The sequence below is a fragment of the Rhincodon typus genome, chromosome 13, assembly GCF_021869965.1.
Source record: "Rhincodon typus isolate 14 chromosome 13, sRhiTyp1.1, whole genome shotgun sequence".
Lineage (NCBI taxonomy): Eukaryota > Metazoa > Chordata > Chondrichthyes > Orectolobiformes > Rhincodontidae > Rhincodon > Rhincodon typus.
Window position 1 is genome coordinate 49,457,244 of NC_063344.1, and position 23,438 is coordinate 49,480,681.

The 23,438-nt window shown below is 38.1% G+C and overlaps 1 protein-coding gene across 10 annotated transcripts in view; it reads left to right on the forward strand.

Moving 5' to 3' along the window:
• dock10 (dedicator of cytokinesis 10) overlaps nucleotides 1-23,438 on the forward strand; it is a 332,745-nt gene that overhangs the window by 233,835 nt on the left and 75,472 nt on the right. For 8 of the 10 annotated variants that reach the window (XM_048604383.1, XM_048604388.1, XM_048604384.1 and 5 more), the window contains exons 21-40: nucleotides 1,535-1,656; nucleotides 2,938-3,024; nucleotides 3,288-3,380; nucleotides 3,738-3,856; nucleotides 5,279-5,348; nucleotides 6,683-6,802; nucleotides 8,484-8,558; nucleotides 8,909-9,055; nucleotides 10,113-10,196; nucleotides 11,067-11,175; nucleotides 11,506-11,684; nucleotides 12,205-12,321; nucleotides 12,558-12,675; nucleotides 13,226-13,347; nucleotides 14,683-14,800; nucleotides 16,089-16,155; nucleotides 17,667-17,714; nucleotides 19,736-19,837; nucleotides 20,451-20,575; nucleotides 22,375-22,490. In XM_048604383.1, the coding sequence (XP_048460340.1) occupies nucleotides 1,535-1,656; nucleotides 2,938-3,024; nucleotides 3,288-3,380; nucleotides 3,738-3,856; nucleotides 5,279-5,348; nucleotides 6,683-6,802; nucleotides 8,484-8,558; nucleotides 8,909-9,055; nucleotides 10,113-10,196; nucleotides 11,067-11,175; nucleotides 11,506-11,684; nucleotides 12,205-12,321; nucleotides 12,558-12,675; nucleotides 13,226-13,347; nucleotides 14,683-14,800; nucleotides 16,089-16,155; nucleotides 17,667-17,714; nucleotides 19,736-19,837; nucleotides 20,451-20,575; nucleotides 22,375-22,490 (2,138 nt within the window). The remainder of the gene's footprint in view (nucleotides 1-1,534; nucleotides 1,657-2,937; nucleotides 3,025-3,287; nucleotides 3,381-3,737; nucleotides 3,857-5,278; nucleotides 5,349-6,682; nucleotides 6,803-8,483; nucleotides 8,559-8,908; nucleotides 9,056-10,112; nucleotides 10,197-11,066; nucleotides 11,176-11,505; nucleotides 11,685-12,204; nucleotides 12,322-12,557; nucleotides 12,676-13,225; nucleotides 13,348-14,682; nucleotides 14,801-16,088; nucleotides 16,156-17,666; nucleotides 17,715-19,735; nucleotides 19,838-20,450; nucleotides 20,576-22,374; nucleotides 22,491-23,438) is intronic. The other 2 variants (XM_048604385.1, XM_048604387.1) reach the window with 2 other exon arrangements.

Here is a 23,438-nt window from a genome sequence, read left to right on the forward strand (position 1 = left end):
GGTCTAGGCCCGAAACGTCAGCCTCTCTGCTCCTATGATGCTGCTTGGCCTGCTGTGTTCATCCAGCCCTGCACCTTGTTGTCTCTGAAGCTGATAGAATATGAGTTCCCTGATTGAGCCAGGTTAACAGCCCCAATCAGAGGGCCCTGGCTGACAGATAAAAAGAGTTAGTGACTCTGATGAGGCAGTGCAAAATCAAGGACTTTCCACATGTAAATGAACGGTGACTTGGTGACGGGATATCGGCTTCTGTGGAGTTATGTCACAATAGCTTCAATCTTCTCAATTTATAATTAAAAGAATTTTAGGCTAGATCAGGATTGAATGTCACATGTGGAGTCATAAAGTCATAGAGATGAGCAGCATGGAAACAGACCCTTCAGTCCAACTCATCCACGCTGACCATATATCCTAAATAAAACTAGTCCCATTTGCCAGCATTTGGCCCATATCCCTCTAAACCCTTCCGATTCATATACCCATCCACATGCCTTTTAAATGTTGTAATTGTACCAGCCTCCACCGCTTACTCTGGCAGTTCTTTCCATGCATGTGCCACCATCTGCGTGAAAAAAGTTGCCCCTTAGGTCCCTTTTAAATCTTTCTGTTCTCACCTTAACCATATGCCCTCTAGTTTTGGACTCCCCCACCCCAGGGAAAAGACTCTATCCATGCTCCTCATGTTTTTATAAACCTCCATAAGGTCACCCCTCAGCCCCCGATGCTCCACAGAAAATAGCCCCAGCCTATTCAGCCTCTCCCTGTAGCTCAATCCCTCTAACCCTGGCTACATCCTTGTAAATCTTTTCTGAACCATTTCAAGTTTCACAACATCTTCCCTATTAGCAGGGAGACCAGAATTGCAAGTAGTGTTCCAAATGTGGGCTTACCAATGTCCTATACAGCTGCCACATGACCTCCCAACTCCTATACTCAATGCACTGACCATTAAGGCAAGCATACCAAATGCCTTCTTCACTATCCTATCTACCTGTGAGTCCACTTTCAAGGAACTATGAAGCTGCACTCCAAGGTCTCTTTGTCAAACAATGTTGAGGTGTGAGTTGGTGAAAAGAGGTGGTGTTGATGTAGAGCTGGGTGATGACACCATACAAATGGAACCTAATGTTATGAATTCATGAGGTTACTGAATGGCAGCGTGTAGATCAGAAAGAGGAGGTGACCAAGGACAAATTATAATTGGAGACTGGATGTAGTCGAGAAGGGGAAGGAGAAGAAGCTGTAGTTGGTGGTTGTTTTAATATGACTGAATATAAACCTAGCACTTTAAGTGCTGACGTTGGTTCCCTAAGTCCTTGAACAAAGGATTACAAATTTTCCTCATCGATGCCTTTGAGGTGAGAATATGTATCCATTTCCTCTGTTGTTGGATCAAAAGCATAAAATGCAGCATAATAAAGCCTTGTTACTATTAGAATGCCTTGCACAGGTAATGAAACTAAATATGAAACTATTGCAAAGATCTTCTGGCGGCATGAAGCATTACAATCTTGTTCGTTCTGTTTCCAAATAGTTGGATATGCCTGGCTACCTCTCATGAAAGATGGCAGACTTGCATCTCAAGAGCATTCGTTACTTGTAGCAGCCAGTCTTCCTCCTGGTTACCTTGGTAATCAGAACGTAACATCAGGAAAGGTAACAGCAATGAAAATATATCAATCAGCCTGACACAAAAGAAGTAAAAGTAGGGCCCTCTAGTGGCACAGTGGTATTGTCCCTACCCACTCCCGAGGTATGTAATAACATCTCTGAACAGGTTGATTAGAAAAATAGGTAGAAGTGGTCAATTGTGTTTTCTTCATTATAAGAAAGAACTATAGAACTGAATTTGAACCGGGTGAGGTTAAAATGTCAGAAATTTGTTACCCCATACCAACCTTGCCATCTCCAGCTTGAAAATGGAAGATGGTGGGTGACTGACATAGTCCAAGGAGGTTGGTTGAAACTTAAACTATGATCATAAGGTTGTGGCCTTTTTTTTGTCATGCACCTTTACAAACTTTATTGCTGTCGGCCAGATTTCCTGAGCCCAGTAACACAGCAGCTTTTGCAAAACATAGATTCAGGAGGCAAGTGCTTTCACTCTGACCCCTTGGATCTGTGTTTACCAATCAGAGGCTCCTCCAACTCCTCACCCAGCTTTTCACCAGGCTTTTCACAGCCCCTAATATCCAATAGCTATCTTCACCCAACCCCAAATGACATCCAGCCCTGATTCCTTGCCCCATCAGGCTCTGAGGCCTCCAATACCCCCACTCCACCATCCCACCTGGTTTCCACCTCCCTGTCTTCAACCAATTTCCTTCCCACTGCCTGTTGCTGTGGCCATCAGTGACTGGCTTCCTGACTAACTCAAGGCTCAGCTAAACAATCGAGTTGGGCCTCTGGGTGGGAAATTCACGACTGACGTCAACATGGTCTGGATTAAGAGCCATTGTTTGAGGAACTCCCAAGTGGTGAATTCTACCTGCCTGTCTGACCTAACTGCTTCCTGACAGTCAGGTCAATGAAATTTCTGCCCTTAGTGTCACCTTTGAATATTTCCAGGAATGGATAGGGAAATGTGCAACTTAAAAGATATCTTTTTGCCAGTTCATTTAACACCACATTTCAAGTCCTTGACCTTGGTTTGTGTCAAACTACCAGCATACATTGAGTATTTAGAATGATTTCTGTGCTGGAGCAGTTAAGTCCAAGGCCCTCTTGATGTTGGACCTTGGGCTTCATTGACATCAGGCCAGTGAGCCACAATCATGCTCGAAAAGGCATGGGCAATTTGAATGTCGAGACAGTTTGTCACCGGCATTATCATTGAGTTCTGCCTAGGTGGGGATTTGAAACAGTTAGGAGCAAGGGGGTGGTAGGAAGAGGAGGCAGCACGCCTGTAATTTACGTTTAAATTTTATTTCTCTGCAGGCCAGTGGATCTGATGTTAAGTGGGTTGATGGAGCAAAGCCACTCTTCAGAGTCTCTGTGCATGTAGTTTCCACAATCTATACTCAGGTAGGACTAATCTATTTGTTTAAAATTTGGGTGTAACGTTTTATAGTTCTGCTCTACATTTAAAATCAAGGAGAAGCAAATGTTGATTTACTAAATGTCCCCTAAATGAACTTAAATGGATAAAAGATGAGTCAGGACCAGTATGTTTTCTATGTCTATGAGACCTTGTCTCTGCCCATGACTACCTGACTGGGGAATCAGCTTGTTAGTTTACTGACTTATGAGCAAATGAAGCGTCCATGATTATTTTTGTTTTTCATTAGGAGGAAAGACTGAACAACTTTTTTCAGGAGTGCCAAAAACAAGAAGGCATGGGATTGCAGCCTTCATCCTCAGATTTTGTCAACTGCATAGAGGTTTGAGCATTTAAATCAGTTTCAACATAAAATACACGCACAGTATGAAGTTTGAAATGTTAAATTCTGTTTATTACTTTATCCAGTGTTTCATTGCTGGGGAACTTAAACCCTTAATTTGCAATAAACACTGCTTCTGATCAAAAGTGAGCTGTGAAGTTGTGTGTTAACTGATAGATTTTAAAATCTAATTGAAGTGCTTCAAGGTAGACTGTGACGCTAAACAGTAACATTAACATCTGGTTAAATATTGTAGAAATAATAATCCAAAGTAGACCTCTGTTTAATCAGTTGGGTCTTTTGGCTGATGGTTTGTCAGAAATATTTTGATTCTTAAGCTGTTTCTGATCATTTCAGGGTCTACTTGGCATTGAAAAAATCCATGTGGTTGTACGTTTCCTTCCTGTTCTTCTAAATCAGTTGCTCTGCATCCTGATACAGCATGATGAAAATCAAGTTACTACTGCCACCATCAGGTAGGAATGTTTGAAAAATATCAATGTAGAAAATGTCAGTTTGAATTCAAGCAAGCAATACACTCAGTTTATCTGGTAAGCTTTTTAATGTTTAAAATTCAGCTTTGACAATACACTTATGCACCATGATCACTCCATGTTTGATACAACCATAGCACTTAGATAGAAATCAATGACAGTTATTTCAAAATTTAACATTCAAATCTGGTCGTAGTTAGATTTCAAAAATTACACTTATTCATTTTCACTAGGTCAGAAATCACATGACACCAAGTTATAGTTCAACTGGTTTATTTGTTGGACTGTATCCTGGTGTTGTGTGATTTCTGACCTTGTCCAGCCCATTCCAACACCGACACCTCCACATCAGTTTCACTATGTTATGAAAATGCTTCATATTTAATGTTTTTGTGGACCTGAGTTTGAAGGCTTTGAACCTTTTTTTTAAACAAGGCTTTCTTCGAAATCATAGTTATTGGCCCTTGTCACTTTACCTCCCTGCAGGGAAAACACCTGACTGCCTTAAAACTGGGTTTTATGGCTATTCTGTTTGAACAGTATTTGGAGGCTTGGAGTTTATGTTTGGATTTTCCAATTAAGGAAAGCCTGCTACAAAACCAGCAACTCATTTTATATTTCTGTCAAGGAAATATCTTTGCTGTGAGATCAGAGATATCTGATTCTTCTTCTGGAAGAGTAATTGCAATGTTGTATTTTCTGAGCAAACTATATGTAATAAGGCTGCAGAGACAACTTTTCATGATTACTGACTTGACCATGCATGTAATCATACCAGATTACAGATTGAAAGACTTCAGACTCTTCTATGCCCAAGCTAGCACAAACATAATGGTCCAAATGGCCTCTTGTACCGTAACTGTTCTATGATTCTTGCAAGTCAAGGTGTGAACAGTATACAGGTAGCAGCAAGATATAGCGCCATCATGTGGACTTAGTGATTGAAAACCTGTTAAGCAGGAAGATTCTCAATAAAGTTTAACTCCTTGCAGCAAAAGGTTTAGGCAATTCATAAAAAAACAAACTGTAGTATTGATTTATGGACTTTTCATTTGTGTCAACACTTTTTAAAAATTTCCTTCAAGAATATATTAAAGTGAGCCTCTGCAAAGAGAGATCTCTCTACATATTTTTGCCTTATACTTGCAGTGTGTTTATGCCTGTGTTTTGGGTTATTTTGAGGGGTAAACATTTATGTTACTTTTATGTCACGAATTGCATGCATTAATTAATTTTGCATATTCATTGAATAGATTTTGTTTCAGAATAATTTTTAACTAGTTTGTTCACGAGATGTAAAATTAAAGTAGTAATTCCTACATGGCAGAAATGTGGTTGAAAAAGCCTTGAAAAAGACTTGCAACGTCCTTCTATGTACTAAAACACCTCTTTTCTATTTTTAAGGGCAATTATTAACATTGTTGCTAAGTGCCATGAAGAACAATTAGACATTCACCTCCACTCATATATTAAGGTACAGTTAAAAGTTTTGAACCAGTTCATATACATGGTGAGACGGTACCTCCTCATTCAGAAAGCGCAGCCAGATATATATCTGCATGTCCACGTCATTTAAACATAATGATTCTCCAGCCTGCTTGAGGACTGTCACTGAGTGCTCACTCAAAGGGGAATTTGAAAATTACATGAACAGTCATTAAGTTTAACTCTGGTTACAGAAAGAGACATGGTTGCAAATTGAGGGAGCAGGTATGTTCTTCAAGCCTTTGAAAAAGTTGCATTTGTAGCGTGAGTTTTTGTTATTTTTTGTAACAAATTCAGGGCTGTCATTGACACCTTGATAAATTCAATACTGTCGGTTGCTCCAAATACTGTCAGTCGCTTAGGCATTTTATTCTTTTGTAAGTGTTGACTCAGATCAGCATACGTTGTACCATAGCATAACTCAGAGTTGTAACAATAATACCTACCGCTGATCCAATATATTTAGGGGTGTTTTTGGCAGATTTACTTATTTCCTTTGCTAATATTTTTAAAGTTGGGCAAAAAACAATTTGAAAATCCTTGGGTTCTGCCTTTAAGAGGAGGCCAGCTACCAAACTAAAAATAAACAAGGTCTGACTGGCGTTTAGAAGTATCTAATTTTCTAAGCTAATTGGTTCTTTACTAGTTTCTCTGCTGTTCATACATGAAAATGGGCTTGGATTCTCCTTCTGTACTTGCCATATAGTGTTTTGCCATCCATCAAAATGACTGGGCAGACAACTACTTACTGGGAAGCAAAGAATTGTGAAGTCTTAGCCCTGATGCCTTGATATTCTGACAACAAAGATGCAAGAGTGGCACGGATGTTACATGAGTGATATAAATCTTCAAAAATAATGAACATGCTGGGCTACATGCTTTTATAAGCATCAAGGATTTTTAATGAATGTATGAGGAGCAATGGCCTAGTGGTATTACCAATAGATTACCAAGCCAGAAACTCAGCTACTGTTCTGGGGACCCAGGTTCAAATCCTGCAGAGGTGGAATTTAAATTCCATAAAGAACCTGGAATTTGTTGTCTAACAATGACTGTTGACAATTGTCAGAAAACCCATCTGGTTCACTAATGTCCTTACCTCATCCAGCCTACATGTGACTCCAGTCCCTCAACAAGGTGGTTGACTCTTAGGTGCCCTCTGGGAAATTAAAGCTGGACAATAAATGCTGGCCTAGCCAGAGACACCCACATCCCATGAGTGAATAAAAAAATTGTTAATTTTTGAATTTTGTTGCCATTATTTGGTGCTTGAAGCTAACAGAAGGTATCATGACTTAACTTCTGCAAATCTTTTCAATGCAGTTTGTTTTCAAGGCTGAATTTTCTGAATTGAAGCAGCAAACAGTTCATGAAGTGCTTTTGAAAGGCATGACCAAGGTCCTGACGTCTACTGATGCCACTGATGTTAAACATTTGCTAAAGGCAAGTCTTGAATTGTAACAAATTGTATTTCTGGCAATGTATTTGTGTCAAGATAATTTTATCATGTTCAGATATGAACTACAGATCAATACTGTTAACAGCAGACTGATTGAATGCTAAATATCTTTAAAGCGAAATGATTCTTACATATTAAACAAATATTCAATGCATCTTGAGCGTATTTTGACTAGAATTTGGAAAAGTCCTATGTGAATGCTGATACCTTTGGTGAGGTTACATGGAGAATAGACACATAGCATTAAATTCACTTCAGTCAATTCTTGCAATTAACGGATTTTCTTCTTCCTCTGCAGAGCTGTGAATATGTAGAGTTAACATTTAGCAAATGCAGCTATTGATAAATCAAATAATTTCTTTAAATTGGATACAGTTTTCTTTAGAAATGGCAGTGTAGTTTTGTTAGGGAATGAGTTGATTTGTCGAATATATTATTTCTGTAGCCACTGATTACTCAATCTTTGGATGCAAAGAACCAGAAACAATAGGTATGGATCATGAGGTTGGAGATTTTGTTTTGCTAGCTTGGTGGCAGAACATTTCATGAAGTGTTTTTTATTTTGGCAAGTTTTCTTGAGTTTCTTTTTCACAGCAAATTGAATATAATTCATAATCTGAGAATAAACTGAATAGATTACTCCTATCTAGCCTCATCCCGCCCCCTTGACCTGTCCGTCTTCCCTGGACTGACCTATCCCCTCCCTAACTCCCCACCTACACTCACCTTTACTGGCTCCATCCCTGCCTCTTTGACCTGTCTGTCTCCTCTCCACCTATCTTCTCCTCTATCCATTTTCTATCCGCCTCCCCCTCTCTCCCTATTTATTTCAGAATCCCCTGGCCCTCCCCCATTTCTGAAGAAGGGTCTAGGCCCGAAACGTCAGCTTTCCTGCTCCTCTGATGCTGCTTGACCTGCTGTGTTCATCCAGCTCTACACATTGTTATCTCTTACTCCTATCATTCCTTTATTTTAAAATTAAGAACATACATTAAGTTTAAACCTTTAAATTAAAGATTAATTTAATTTTATTGAGCATTCTTCTGGCATTATATGTGTAATTTTTCAATAAATGGGTTTCTCTGCCCTAAATGTAATTAAATTAATTCAGCATTTTTTAAAATCTTAAGCATCCTTTTGTGCATCTGTTTTCTTTCGATAGTTTGGTTCAAAGCAAAAGCCATGCTCTTAGTGGGTTTCAGGCTGGTTGATGGTTCTATGGTATGTCAGTATGAGAGGAGCAGAATTAGTAAAAATGGTGATCAATTCAGTTTTATGTCACCTGAACTATGCATATTCTAATTTGCTCCATTTACCTTCACAGTCCCACAGCTGCAAAACTGTGATCCATTGTTGCTCAGCATCTAGTCAAAAATAGAAAGTCAATAAAAGTTTGATCAGGATTGAGTATTAGTCAAATTTCATATAATTACAGTTATGAGTTGATTGCATCAATGAGAATAAGCTATGTGAACTTTACTCCCAGAGTTACATACTCAGTTTTTTTTGAGGGGGAGTTTAATGAACTACCCTTGATAGCTTCTAGGTTGGGTGTGACCAAATTTAATGTTTCCAAACTGAAGTTTTACCATCTCTCAACTTGTCTGTGTTTTCATAATTCTGCCAGTTATTTGGATTTCTGATTGTGCATCTATTGTTTTATAGCATTCATGGTTCTTCTTTGAAATTGTTACAAAGTCAATGGTGCACTATTTGGTTGACGATGACAAGAAGGTGCAGGTAAGACTATATGAATGAAATACACACTCAGAAATCATCAGTTGCAAAAGATTGTTTAAATATAACATGCCACTTTTGATTCAGTTGCACAAAAGAACTATACAGCTAATCCTTATCCCCAGCTCTGAAGTCACAAGCTTCCCTATTGTGACAGTAGAGTTTATCATTGAGCCAAATAAAGCAAGAGGAGATCAAGCTTCCATGAATGTAATCTTTAGCATGGAGATTAATAAGGAGAAATAATTTGACATAGCTTCAGATGTTTAAAATGTAAAAAATCTAAAGTATTACTGACTTCATGTTAAAATAATATGAAAAATTCACTATTGTTTTTTTTTTACAATGCATAGTTGAAGCGTACTGAAAGGTTTCCATCATCCTATCATAACGTAATGGAAACGCTGGTGTCAACCCTGGGGGAACTAATTTACAAAAAATTCAAAGAAGCAGAAGAGGAAACCAAGGAGGCAAACCATTATCTTGCCAAGTTTGTAAAGGTACATTCTTTTTGATTCTAAAATGCATCAGAAATTCGATCCAGACAAAATTCACAAGTTTTGATGAAAGGAGAAACGTAATTAGGAGCTGAAATCAGGTAGAAATGTTTTTTCTTGAACAAAGATAGACTTAGTTCTCTTGTCCTGGCTTTTCCTGACATGCATAGCCTTTTTTAATTTTTCTTTTCAAAGAATTATTCATTTTCATTTGAAAGCTGTAGTGAACACTGATTCTGATTGGGTCTTACGGTCTTGAAATTCATCCTCATTCATTTGTAAGCATGTGTTCTGTGTAATCCTGTAGCTGAATGGTGGGGCCTGAGATTAAGCTAATTTTGGGCCATGAGTGTGACTTTTATCGGGCTTAGTAGCAATGACAGGCAGCTCATTCAAAGTAGACCATTCAGCTACTTTGTTTTCTGTCCTTTTAATCAACTTCCCCTCCCTGTTACCACATTACCTTTAACAGCCAGTGCTTCAATTTTAACAACAACCCTTCGAGCAGCACTTGATCAATCAGAACTTGAAAATGCATGTTCACAAGATTGCATTTTGTTTGCAGATACTCCACTTGTTAAAATGATCAATACATTTTTCAGTTATAAGTGACTTTTAAACATTCATGCTGAATGTCCTTAATGATCCAAAATCATACATATGTAAAATTTAATTTATCTATAAATGGTCCCTAGAAGCTTACCCTCTGCTACTTTTAGTTTGATTGATCTACATTTCACCATTTTTAGAGCAGAAATTGAAGAGTTGCCAAACCCCTATATCCAACATTCTTATTTTAACAGAGAATCCATGCATCCAAAATGTTGACATCCATTCTCTCTGCAAAGTAATTTCTATTATTATCTGCTTTATGTTTCTAATTTTTGCCTAGTCCCATATTTCATGTTTGCAGATCCTACATCAAGAATTACATAGGTTTTGCAAATAACAAGCAAATGTGAAGTTTGTTAAAATCCATAAATCTGATTTTAAAGATGCTGAAGAAGCCAGTTTATTAACATTTGAAACATTAACATAATATTGCTTTTGATTTTTACAGCGATGTTTTACCTTTATGGACAGAGGATTTATACTAAAGCTGATTGGTAGTTACATGCACATCTTCAATCCTGGAGACCACAAGGTAATTTTCATGAAATTCCATAGTATGTAAGTGTGATTGTCTCTTTGCCAAACATTCTTCTCAAAAGACTGCTCTCATTCTCCCAGTTCTTAAGCATTCATCATATTACCTCATTGCCTGCTCCAACTTTTCAGGGCATGGCCTACCTGGATGGTGCAACTCACTCTGTTCTAACAAAACTGGAGGACCTCCCATCAGTGACCCTGACTGTTCGGAGTGTCCAATTGAGTATCTCCAAATGCCCGTGACTGCTATCGGGTGCTGCCCTTGACTTAATGAGCCAGTAACCCCTGACTGAAGACTGTCTCCATTGAGTTAAATGAGGACTACTCCCCTCAGACTTTGTCACTTGATCATTTGGCTGAAGCATATGCAGTGGTTTGCTACAGAAGCTGCTAGCACATGGTGCCATTGTCAGATTGATGTTGAACACATCCACCCCCTTAAGTGATGACTGCTGACAATGATGTCAAGCTGCCTCACTTTGTGTCTGTGCTAAACAACGCAGAAATAAGTTCTGAAGCAGAGAACTGTGTTGTAGGTTGGTCGGAGATGTGCCATGGGGATGTGGGGAGGCTGGTATATGCCTGATGCCAAGTTGCGTGGATGGGTTTTGGTGGGGGCTGGGGGAAATGGTAGGTGATGCGGGCCAGAAAGAGCAAAACGAAAATGAAGTTTCAAAATGCTGCATTAAATAAATAATGTCTGATTATAATCTGGCACTTCTAAATATGTTGTTTATTTATATCGAATGCTGAGGAAAGTCACTGGCCAATTGAGCTGAATAACAGACTAGCGAGTGCAACATTAGGAAATCTTGCTAAGATGCCCTAAGAAATAAAATCATACTTTTCAACTTTCTAATTTCAGACTCTGTATGAATATAAGTTTGACTTTCTTCATGAAGTTTGCAACCATGAGCACTTCATTCCTCTTAACCTGCCCATGCTACTTTTGAAAAATAGATCGGGAAAAGAAGGTCAGTTAATTGTTTTCATTTCATGACTGTGGGGGGTCGGGGCTTGTTTTGTGGGGAGTGGGGGAAATTGCAATGGGGAGGGTCCATAAGTCTTTAGAGTGCTCAGGAACTCAAGAATTTATTTTGATTAGTTTGAAGTTGTTAATATTCTGCAATTCCACTGCTTTGTCAATGCCATATATGTCTAATATTTTTTGGTTGAGACTAGCAGCGGCCAATGGGAAGTAGGTGAGATGGGATAAATGCTATTCTGTCATCTCTCTAACCTTCAGGCATGAAGTGAGATTTATGGAGATGGAAATATTGATTTTTCTTTCAATCCTGTTATAGGCACACAGCCAGAATACACCTTGACAAATGAATTTTGTCGTAGTCATTTTCTCATTGGGTTGTTACTCCGTGAGGTTGGATTTGCACTTCAGGAAGATCAAGATATTCGACATCTGGCTATTGCTGTTCTTAAAAATCTGATGGCCAAACATTCCTTTGATGACAGATATACAGGAAAGGTGAATAATCAATTTAGTTAGTTTACCAGTACAGCAGCTGCCATTACTTCGTGGTGCCTTGAAATCTATGACTTTTCAGTTGAAGTTGAAGGCTTGGATGTCAATTAAGGTTATGTTTCTCAGAAGTGTGGAAAATAGATTTAGAGGATCAATTGACTTGGTCTGTTCTTACAATGTCCTAGCACTTGGTTAACTTATCAAATTGACAGAGTCTGATTGTCTAGCCATGTGTTTAAAAGACGGAAATTTATTCATCCATTCAATCTCTCACCAAGGGCAGATCCTTGCCTCATCACATGATGATGTTTCCTCTGAGCTGCTTTCCTTAATGCTTAGCTGGGTAATTGTCCATTGGAAGTTTAAACTTCCAAGGCATTTATTGCTTATTCAGGGTTTGGGAGATCTTAGTCAAAATACCTTAAAAAAGCAAAACTTTAATGTTTCATAAAATTGCCAAGGCTTACATTTATTGTGTCATTTAAAGAGATGTGTTTGGTTAACAATTATGCTTTCTTTATAGAGTCAACAGGAACTGATAGCAACATTGTACCTACCATTATATGGAATACTTCTTGACAACCTTCCACGAATCTTTATGAAAGATATGTTCCCATTCAATCTCAGTTCTTCCAATCAGGTTAGTATGATATTAAGGAATAATAAACACTGGAAAAATAATAGCTAGAAAATTGGTGACTTACCCTCATGTAAACTCAACATAGTGCCTGTATCAGTATTAGCACATTATTTTTCCAATGTTATTAATTCGTTGGTTATTTAAGGCTTTATGACAGAAACCTATAATTCACAGTTTATATAATTAATGATAACTAAAAGTAGACTTTTTGAAAAAAAAAATTCTGTCAATTTCAGGGTTCCAGGGATGACTTGAGTATCACTGGTGGATCACAAAATCAATCAACCACACCAACAAGGAATACTAATTCCCTGGAAAGTTCAGTTTCAAAAGATGTTTTGAATTCAATAGCAGGTACGTTGTAAATTATTTTGAATCAATGCCTATATTTCTCTAATACTTATTCCATAAGTATTCCCATATATATCTTATCAAGTTTTCTCCCCCTGGTTTTCTTTACTATTTATTTGTAATTGGTGCTTTGAATATTAGATTCTTTTCTTATTCCATTTTGGGATGTGAGCGACGCTGGCAAGTTGTCCATTCTTAACACAAGTTTGCTTTTGTTGTCTAAGCTTAATTGCCTTGAGAAGGGGAGGGGTAAGCCACTTTCTTGAACCATTGTAGTCCATGAATAAGGTACATCCACAACATTGTTAGGGAGACTGCTCCAAGGGCCAACTCCAGGAACAGTGCAAAAGATCAAAGTCAGGATATGGCTTGGCTTGGAAGGATACTTGCTGTTGGTGATCTCTCAATTGATAGCAACAAAGTTACAATCAATTTTCAAAAGTATATAATTAACATTAAGCAATTGTAATTAATCCTAAAATGCAAACTCTTCATCAGCATTGTTTAAATTAATTTAATCATTTACAAGCAATATTAATGGTACTTTTTTTAGCTTTTTCATCTGTAGCTATTTCGACAGTATCCCAGACAGACTCCAGAGGTTCCCTTGGCAGTCTGGATTCTACCTCCGGTGCATGTGAGAAATCAAATGAAAAGCTTGATTCTTCTGAGAAGGTATCACTTAAGATGTGAATAGCACTTTTTACAATATTTGGAGGTTCAATATCAGCTTAATCAGCTTAGCTGTTTACCATACTTCATATTGAGCTGTCTAAAAGCAGCAGATGTCGTTGTATGTCTGAAACACGTTGGGTTTGTTTCCTTTCATTACTTGCTGGTTTTGCATTTCATGTTGTCTCCTTGGCCTAGAGAGTAAGCAGACTTAGTAATTTATTGTTCCTTCTTGGATATTTAAACGGTGCACTGCTAAATGGTATAGGCTGTCTAATAGAAAAGCAAAGTACAACAAATCCTGGAGCTCTGAAAAAAAACAGGAAGTGCCAGGGAAACACAGCAAGTCTGACAGCATCTGTCAAAGAAAAAAAAGTTGACATTTTGAGTCCAAGGTGGCTCTTCTTTGGAACTGAAGGGAGCTGGAAGAGTAAAACATTTTATGCTATGAAAAAGCAAGGAGGAAGAACAAGTGGAATAGATGCTAAAGGTGACCAAGAAAAAAAGCAAAGAGAGTGTTAATGGTAGTAAAGAAAAGATACAAAGAGAAGAAAAGTGTCAATTGTAGGTGTTACTGGTAGAAAACAGGTCAGCTCTACTTAGATCAAACCCATACAAATAGACGCTGGGATGGAATAGAAACAGTGTAATCAAAATAGATAACAGAGTTTATTGTCTAAAGTTTTTGAATTTACTATTGAGTCTATAATGTGCCGAAGTGGAAAATAGTGTGCAGGGCTTTCCTGCAACATTGCAGTAGGCAGAGGACAGAAATGTCAACATGAGAGTAAGTTGGTGTATTAAAATGGCAAACGACCAGAAAGCTGGGGTTGTTCTTGCACACAGAGTGGAAGTATTTTGCAAAGAAATCACACAGCCTGTGTTTGGTCTCACCAATATAGAGGAGACAGTCTTGTGAGCAGTGAATACAGCTGACCAGATTGAAAGAAGTAAAAGAAAAAGCAATGTGTGAATTTTCTGTAAGACGAGCTGATTACTTTCTGCCTGTTTCCACAAGTCACTAGCTCTGAAACTCAACTTTGAAGGTTAATCAACATAGTGTAATTCTTGCAAACAGCAGAAAAGAAGTTTATATCTTCCACAAACATACTTGTTTACTGTTAGACTCATCTTCACGTAAAACAATACTTTGTGGGTCTCTAGCAGCTCAATTACTTTTCAACTTTTGCAGATGGCCTGCTCCATGCCTTGCATTTCACAGTTCTAAGTTATCTTTGGGGTTCACATTCAGGGAAGATAAGAAGTGTGTATTTAAAAAGAACACAAATGCTTAAAGAAATGCTTAAAGCTTCAGTCACAATTCTTTTATCTCTCCAGGCTCATTCAAGACCGTTGTCTTTAATCGGCTCAGCTGTTCGATTTGACAAATTAGATCAAGCAGAAATGAGAAGTCTGCTTACGTGTTTCCTTCACATTATGAAAACTGTTTCTGAGGGTAAGACTCTTCTTCCTGACATCATGCGCCAGAGGCCTGGACAACTGACTCCCTTTTGTTAGTCTGATAATCACTGATTAATTAATTTGGTGCTGTAATTTAAATGTCATATTTTTATGTTATGTTTGACATTTTTGAGATTGCTTTTTCTTGGTGAAAAGGGAGAAAAGTAATTTATTTCGTTACTGGGGATCCACTAAATAAACTTCTCTGGATGGTATTACACAATTAAAATCTATTTAAAACACTAAATGCCTTTGTCTGAAGAGCAAAGTTTTACAGTCAACATTTTAAAAAAATATGCTTAGAACATGAAAGATTTCAATGGTTATTGTCTGGAGGTGATGCAGATGTTATAATGGAGTCATAGAGTTACACAGCACAGAAACAGACCCTGCGGTCCAACTCATCTGCGCTGACCAGATATCCTAAATAAATCTAATCCTATTTGTCAGCATTTGGCCCATATCCCTCTAGTCCCTTCCTATACATATACACATCCAGATACCTTTTAAACGTTGTAAATGTACCAGCCTCCACCATTTCTTCTGGCAGCTCATTCTATACACACACCACCCTCTGCATGAAAAGGTTGCCCCTTTGGTCCCTTTTAAATCTTTCCCCTCTCAGCTTAAAACTATACCCTCTAGTTTTGGACTGCACCACCCTGGGTAAAAGATTTTGGCAATTGACCTTATCCATGCACCTCATGATTTTATAAACATCTATAACATCACCCCTCAACCTCCAACATTCCAGGGAAAATGCCCCTAACCTCTCCCTATAGCTCAAACCCTCCAACACTGGCAACATCCTTGAAAATCTTTTCCCCATCCTTTCAAGTTTAACAACATCTTTCCTATAACAGGGAGACCAGAATTGAATGCAGTATTCCAAAAGTGGCCTAAAAGTGGCCTGTACAGCCGCAACATGACATCTCAACTCCTATACTCAATGCACTGACCAATAAAAGCAAGTGTACCAAACGCCTTCTTCACTACCCTATCTACCTGTGATTCCACCTTCAAGAAACTATGAACCTGCACCCCAAGGTCTCTCTGTTCAGCCTCACTCCCAGGACCTTACCATTAAGTTTATAACTCCTGCCCAGATTTGCCTTACCAAAATGCAGCACCTCACATTTATCTAAATTAAACTCTATCTGCCACTCCCCATCAGATTGGCCCATCTGATCAAGGTGTCATTTCTACACTTCTTCACCATCCAATACATCACCAATTTTGGTGTCTTATGCAAGTTTATAATGAAATTGCCTATTTCTTTCCAGTGATTCTTAAAGCCTACTGGTGCAAAGCACCGTACTCAGAACTAATGGATTTCTTCAATATTTTAGAGTAAGTGGAAACTATTCAGTTGTTTGTTTCCTAGTGATCTGATATATAAAAAACTCTCAAATTGAAAATGAGTTAAAATGCCTCTGAAAATGTACAAAAATGGTTTTTCAAATATGTGTAGCTTTACAGCCATGCAATAAAGACAACTCAGAAATGGTACGCTGGCATACTACATTGTTGTGTCAACTTACTATGCCAGTGGGATATTATCTGTCTCCTCTGTTTCTCTATGACTTGGCTGAGATCTTCTCCCTGTCAATATTTGTCATGTTAAGAAGAAGTTAAGTCTGCTTCTGCAAGAAAGGAGAAAAATCTCATATTTACAGAATGTCAAACGTTAAAGCCTGCTGTTTTCCCCTTATTTATTAGAGAATGATGTTCAGTGAAGTCAGAAGTCAGATGGAGATGAAATTCCATGGGCAAGATGTTTTAGATGGGGAAATTTTTCCATCCTGCCACCCAACAGGGAATGTAATCCTGCTGATATCACCACCCCACAGCTATTTAATCCTTAGTGGGGCATTAGGCTGCTAAGGATGAGAATTCTGCCTGCAAGTCACCCTTCCCCCAATCTGGTTGGCAAGCTCTGAGTTTTCAGCAGAGATAATGGCCACTGAAAAGGAGGAGCTAATGCAGGCCAAACTTTGTGTAAGTCCAGGGTATTAGCGAGGCCTAGCTGGAATGCCCTAGTGAACAGGGTGAAGACTGTGGGAACTTAGGGGTCAAGTGGTGCGAGGGTATGACTTTGTGAGGTGATGCCTCCAATTGACACAGGAAATCCCAAAAGGAGGTCTCACCCACCACTGCAATCTCATCTTGCCCAACATCAACTAATAAAGCCTACCAGGCTCCCCACCTGGTGTGGGCCTCTCTCTGCTGCAGATAAAATGTGGTTAGAGCCCTCCACTACCCCTCAGAAAATAGGAGATGAGTTGATCATGGACAGGTCACGTATTGCATTTATGAGCCCACCAGTATCTCAATCCTCAACCCCAACGTACTTTCAAACCTGCTGACATAGGATGCATCAAATCCACATCATATTTAGTTATTGTCAGGGAGTGTTAAGTAAGTAATTGAAGTCAATAGAATTGAAATGTCCAGATATAAAAGTGTTATCACCTTTTATTGCATTCAATTTTCTACATTTATATATTTTAGAAAAGGCTAAATGCATGATCTAATTTTTTAAAATTCTGTTAGTGTTTTACAAAATATTAAGTATCCAGTTTAAATAAATGATTCCTGGCCGTACAATGGGGATGTAAGCAATTTAATTGCTGCATTCAATGTTGAACACTCTCTAAGGTGCTGCTGTGAATTACATAGCACTGATCTCATCAAATGAATCCAGATAGACAAGATCTGGATTCATTTGTCTCTTCATTCATGCCAGATCCTTGACCTAACACTTGGTTTCCAAAAGAAATTACAAATGAAAACATTAGGCAATTAATTTACATAACATCAAGTGCAGTGACAATTTCTGCTTTTTCTATGTTTCCTTTCAGAGTTTGTATTCAACATTTCAGATTTCTAGGAAAGAGACATGTGGCAAGGTAATGATCTTTGCAATACTAAGAGTTTGAAGGAGAACAACTAAAATCTGCCTTTATATAGTACCTCAATGTAATAAAATGTTCCAAGGCATTTCACAGATTCATGATCAAATAAAATCTTACACTTAAACCAAATGAGGAGATTAGAACTGATGATCAAATATTTTAGGAGAACGGTAGGCTTGAAGGGTCAAAGGAGGAAAGAGAGGTAGCAAGATGGATAAGTTTAGTGAAGTAATTCCAGGACTTAGGCCAAGGGACGGTGCCAGTAGTGGAACAATTAACATTGGGAATGCAGCATTGGCCAGATTTAGAAGCGTGCAGAGATCTTAGAGTTGTTGGGATAGAGAATGAGCTGGTAGGGAGAAGGTAGGCCCTAGGGAACTTTAGAAACAAGAATGAGAAGTTTTAACTTGAGGAATTGTCAGATGATTTCAGAATTTGTATCTTTTGAATCACTTATTTTTGGCTCCATGTATGGACCAAGAGTTAATTCAATGCATAACTTAGCCAATAGAATCCTGTTCTGAGTTTCTTAATTAGCCTCTGCCAGATGGATTTTGCAAGTAGCATCAGTAATTCCTAGGTTACTGAAGAGTAAATCTTAAGAGGTAAAGTTGGACAGGGCTTGTAAAGGACCTATGGATTACCATTGGCCAGAAACCGAACCCAACTAGCCAACTGGTTTTGGCTGCAAAAGCAGATCAGAGACTGGGAATACTGCAGTGAATAATTCATCTCCTGACTCCCCAAAGCCTGAACACCATCTACAAGGCACAAGTCAGGAGTGTGATGGCATACTCCCCACTTGCCTGGATGAGTGCAGCTCAAATAACAGTCCAAAATCTTGACGCCATCCAAAACAAAGCAGCCCACTTGATTGAAATCACATCCTCAAACATTCATTCCCTCTACCACCAAGGCTCAGTCACAGCAGTGTGTACAATGGCTAAGACACACCGCAGGAATTCACCCCAGCTCCATAGACAGTGCCATCCATACCCATGATCACTACTCCAGAAGGACAACAGATCCATGGAAACACCAATACCAGCAAGTTCCATTCCAAACCATTTACTACCCCGATTTGAAATATACTGCTGTTCTTTTACTGATGCTGAGTCAAAATCCTAGAAATCCCTCCCTAGCAGTATTGTGTGTGAACCTACATCAAATGGACTACAAGGCTAAAGAAGGCTTCAAGGGCAATTAGGAATGGACAATAAATAATGTCCCAGCCAATCCCATGAATGAATAAAACAAAGAGTGTTTTCAAGGAGGTGTTAGATATAGTTCTTAGGGCTAACAGAATTGAAGAGTATGTGGAGAAAGCAGGAACAGGGTTTTTAAGTTGGATGATCACCCATGATCATATTGAATGGCAAAGCAGGCTCAAACGGCCAAAAGGTCCACTCCTGCTATATAGACCATGTTTGGAAGGAACTTTCTTAATGAAACACAATCCTGTGAGCTTTTTGTATTTGATTTTGGAGGCACAGACAGAAGGAATGGTGTACAGTATTAAGGGAGATGGTTAATAGTAAAGAACAGAAATGAGGAGGTATCTTTTGGTGTCCAGATTAATCCTGGAATAATAGAAGATTTTGGCTGACAAGATTGATACATTATGATGCTTAGTATGGTCAACCAGATCTAGTGATGGATGGCTAAGCTAGTTTGTCTCTGTTCTACACATGTATATACTGCTTGATCTGTTACGGCCATGTCAGGAGTGTAGAAAAGAATACACTTTTAATGATATGTTATAATGAAACTTGAAGCTTTGTTTCAATACAAAACATATTCTCAGTGTGTTTCTATCACATGATAACTGTCCTGATGTTCATTTCGTGTTTTTTTTAAAATTCTTGTTAACATTTAGAATAAAGGCAGCTGATTTCTGAAGCTATAAGATTTTCACAACCTGCCTCCGTGTTCAAAGCTGTTGTGCACTTTGATTTTTTTTTCTACTTTACTACGTACAGCTGTATTCATCGTTACCTTGTGTTTATTTGAAACAGAAAATTAGCTGCTGCAGCCAAACTCGCGCAAGCCAGCCAGGGGAATGGAACTCTGAAAGGGTCTAACCCTACTCATCAAAGTACTGGTCTTCTCTCTCAATGGTAACTCCTATCAACAAGTTCAAATAAATAATGTCCAATGCATTTTATTGACCTATCATTGGAGTCATATCAGCTAATTAAACAAGTGATACAATTGACTTGAGGTGGCGCTATGAGTGTCTGTTAAAAGAAATCATTCCTAATGTGTCTGTTACCTATTGATGGTGATAATATGTACCTTTAGCATGTTTTATCCTAAAAAGATTACCTTAAGTTGGTTGCAGCAGTTGTATTTTTTACATCGGTATGTATTCAGTCTTCTCAATTTCATGTTTAATCATGTAACACATTACAAGTCTCAATTTCAATCAATTACAATCAGTGCTCTGAATAACACAATCACTCAAATTAACATTCATCTTTACTATAGAACATGATGATATATTTGTCACCCTGTATTTCAAGCAATTGTGTCAGTGTGCTTGCAGAAAATTCAAAGTTTAGTTGAAATATATAAATAGGAGGAAATAATGTTTTTTTCCTAAAGTAGTGAAGTTTTAACTTTAGCAACTGTTTTAATTTTATGTACATGAATATAAATAACTCAGTATAATAGTAGAAAGTTTAAAAACTGAAGTTTTTGTACTTTATATTTTGCCTTTTTATTTGTCAGGATACATTCAGGCCATGACGGACATAGACATGGAAAGTCCCAGACAATGCCTATAATACGTGGAAAGAATGCACTTTCAAACCCCAAACTGTTGCAAATGATGGATGCTTCCAACATAATGTCCAGTATGTTCAAAAAAAATTCAACATTGAGTATTCATTCTTTTTGCAAATAATATATTACTTTGTGCATCCTTTCAATATAATCGAAATCGTGTTGAATTAATCTTTAGATACATTCATAAAGTGTTAGCAAAATCACCCAACAGCTTATAAAATCCACAACTTGAAATTATACATAGCTTGTAAAGTTGTAAAACATCCCAATATACTTCATAAACCAGGATTAATGATTGATGGTGATAACAAGTAACTCTAGCATTCTCTATGCTGAACTGATCAGCTTAAGCTGGTTGCAGCAGTTTTACTTGTTACATTGGTTGTATACAGTCCTGTCAGTATCATTGTTAATCATGTAACACACTGCAAGTCTCAAGGAGGAGGTATTTGGGAGATAGCTGAAGGTATGTTCAAAAGAAAAAGATTCTAATGTACTTCGGAAAGCAAAAAAAATTCCGAAAAGTTGATGTGTGAAAGGGAAAGTTTCTGAAGTGCGTGATGAAGGCATCTGTTGGAGAACAGATGACACATGCACACACACCTTCTGAAACATGGTGCATAGAACATAGAACTGTATAGGAAACAGGCCCTTCAGCCCAACATGTTGTGCCGAACATGATGCCAAATTAAACTAATCCCTTCTGTCTGCCCTTGGTCCATAACCCTCTATTCCTTGCATATTCATGGGCTTATCTAAAAGTCTCTTTAATGCCCCTATTGTGTCTGCCTCCACCACCACCCCCTGGCAGCATGTTCCAGACTCCTACAGCTCTCTGCATAAAAAAACTTGCCCCTCACATCTCCTTTGAATTTTCCCCATCTCATCTTAAAAATGCACACTCCATAGTTTTAGACATTTCAGCTCTGGGAAAATTATTCTGTCAACCCTATTTATGCATCTCATCATTTTATAGACTTCTATCTTGTCTCCCCTCAGCCTCTACTGCTCCAGAGAAAACAACCTAAACTTTTCTCGCCTCTCCTCATAGCTCATACCCTCTAATCCAGGCAGCATCCTGGTAAACCTCCTCTGCACCCTCTCCAAAGCCTCCAAATCCTTCTTGTAATGTGGCAACCAGAATTGAACAAAACCTAACAACCTGTTAAAAATTGCCACAAGCTTTAAAACCAGCTGAATCTTAGGAGAGTGAAAATATAAGTTAAGCAGAGGATGATGTAACTGAGGGATAAACTCCCAGAGAAGTAGTGAATAGAGAATTGGATAGATATTTTAATGACTGAGCACTTGAGAGATTGTAATTTTTGGCACTGATCAGAAAGATAGCAATCTCTTATGTTCCTGGACTCAGCTATATTGCCTTATTTAAAAATTAGTCGTGAAGCACGTAAATGGATTCTAGCTGATGTATATAAATTCTCAGTAGGTGGTGTTTTTGATAAGATTTTATTATCAAATAATTGTATGTGAAGTGCAGTAGGCAGATGAATTTTTAGACTTATATCCAAATTTTCTGAAGAAGGGTCTAAGCCCGAAACGTCAGCCTTCCTGCTCCTATGATGCTGCTTGGCCTGCTGTGTTCATCCAGCTCTACACCTGGTTATTCCAAATTCACTTCATAGTTTTGAGCCTACATTTCTAGTGTGGAGCAATGGTGAGCAAGAAAATAGGTTAAAATTCATCAAAATACTATTTTTGGCCTGTGTTTGACATGTGCTCCTGTCCAGTAGTTTTCACAAACAAGTTTCATATAAATGTACATCTTTCCGAATAAAAATTGATACTAACTTAGTACTATCTCGTTTTGGCTTAATAACTGACTGCTTTTGACATTGCATTCATTCAGATGGTTCTCCAACTGAGATGGATACCTTGCTGCTTGTAGATGTAGAAGCAAATATCGCAACAGAAGTTGGCATTACAGTGCTTGAGATCATCTGTCTTTTTACTCAGGCCCATCAGGTAGTTATGAGGACATTGATTTTTCTTTTTCAGGTAAAGTACATTAATGAATGACTTTGAGACTGAAATTTTAGATTATCCTGAATATTCTTTTATACAAATTGTAATATTATAGTCTCACATTCGTACTAAAATGTGACACTTCATTGTAGCTTACACAAATACCTATGAACTGTTGCCTGACAGTGACAATAGTTGGTTTTTACTTTATAATGATATTAAAATATTTGATGATGCAATTAGATAGAAAATACATCGTGTAAGTTTAAATGTTGGGTAACATATTTTTTTTTAAATAGTAAAGAAGTGCTGGAGATTTCTCTTCTAAGGCCGTAATTTTCAACAAAATGGAAATGTTCTCCATTCTGGTGAAAATGGTTGAAGTGACCTGAAATAGCAAGACCTGGTCCTAAACATGGTATATCCGATTCCAGTAGGAGCAAGAGCAGGGTCATGCCAGGTTTGTGGTCATGTCTACTTTACTGAGCCAGTAGTCATTTAAATCACCAGCTGCCTGCACTGACATGAAATTTGGCTTCCCTGTGGCATGAAACCCAGAGTGTAGACACTAGAACTGCTAAGACTCCTGAAGTTTTATGATTTGTTTGAGTAGCCAAAGTAGTTCTTTGAGTTGTAATATGTCCCTTTCGATATGGTCCTGAGGTGTCTTTAAGGAGGGGTGAAGGTACTCTTTAATGGGGTCATCAGGTACTCTTTACGCTTCTTAACACGACAGAAGATTGCACTTAAAAGGTGCAGAAATTTCTTGGAGAAATCTATGAAGAAGTATCAAGATATTCAGTAAGTTTCAAATCTGCCAGGAACCATCAAAATGTCTTTTTTATGAATTAGACTGATTTACTCAAGACAGTTAACAATATAGAAATGTAAATAATAGAGCTTTATTGTTGTACATGGGGAACTAGTGGATATTAAATGACTTGGCAT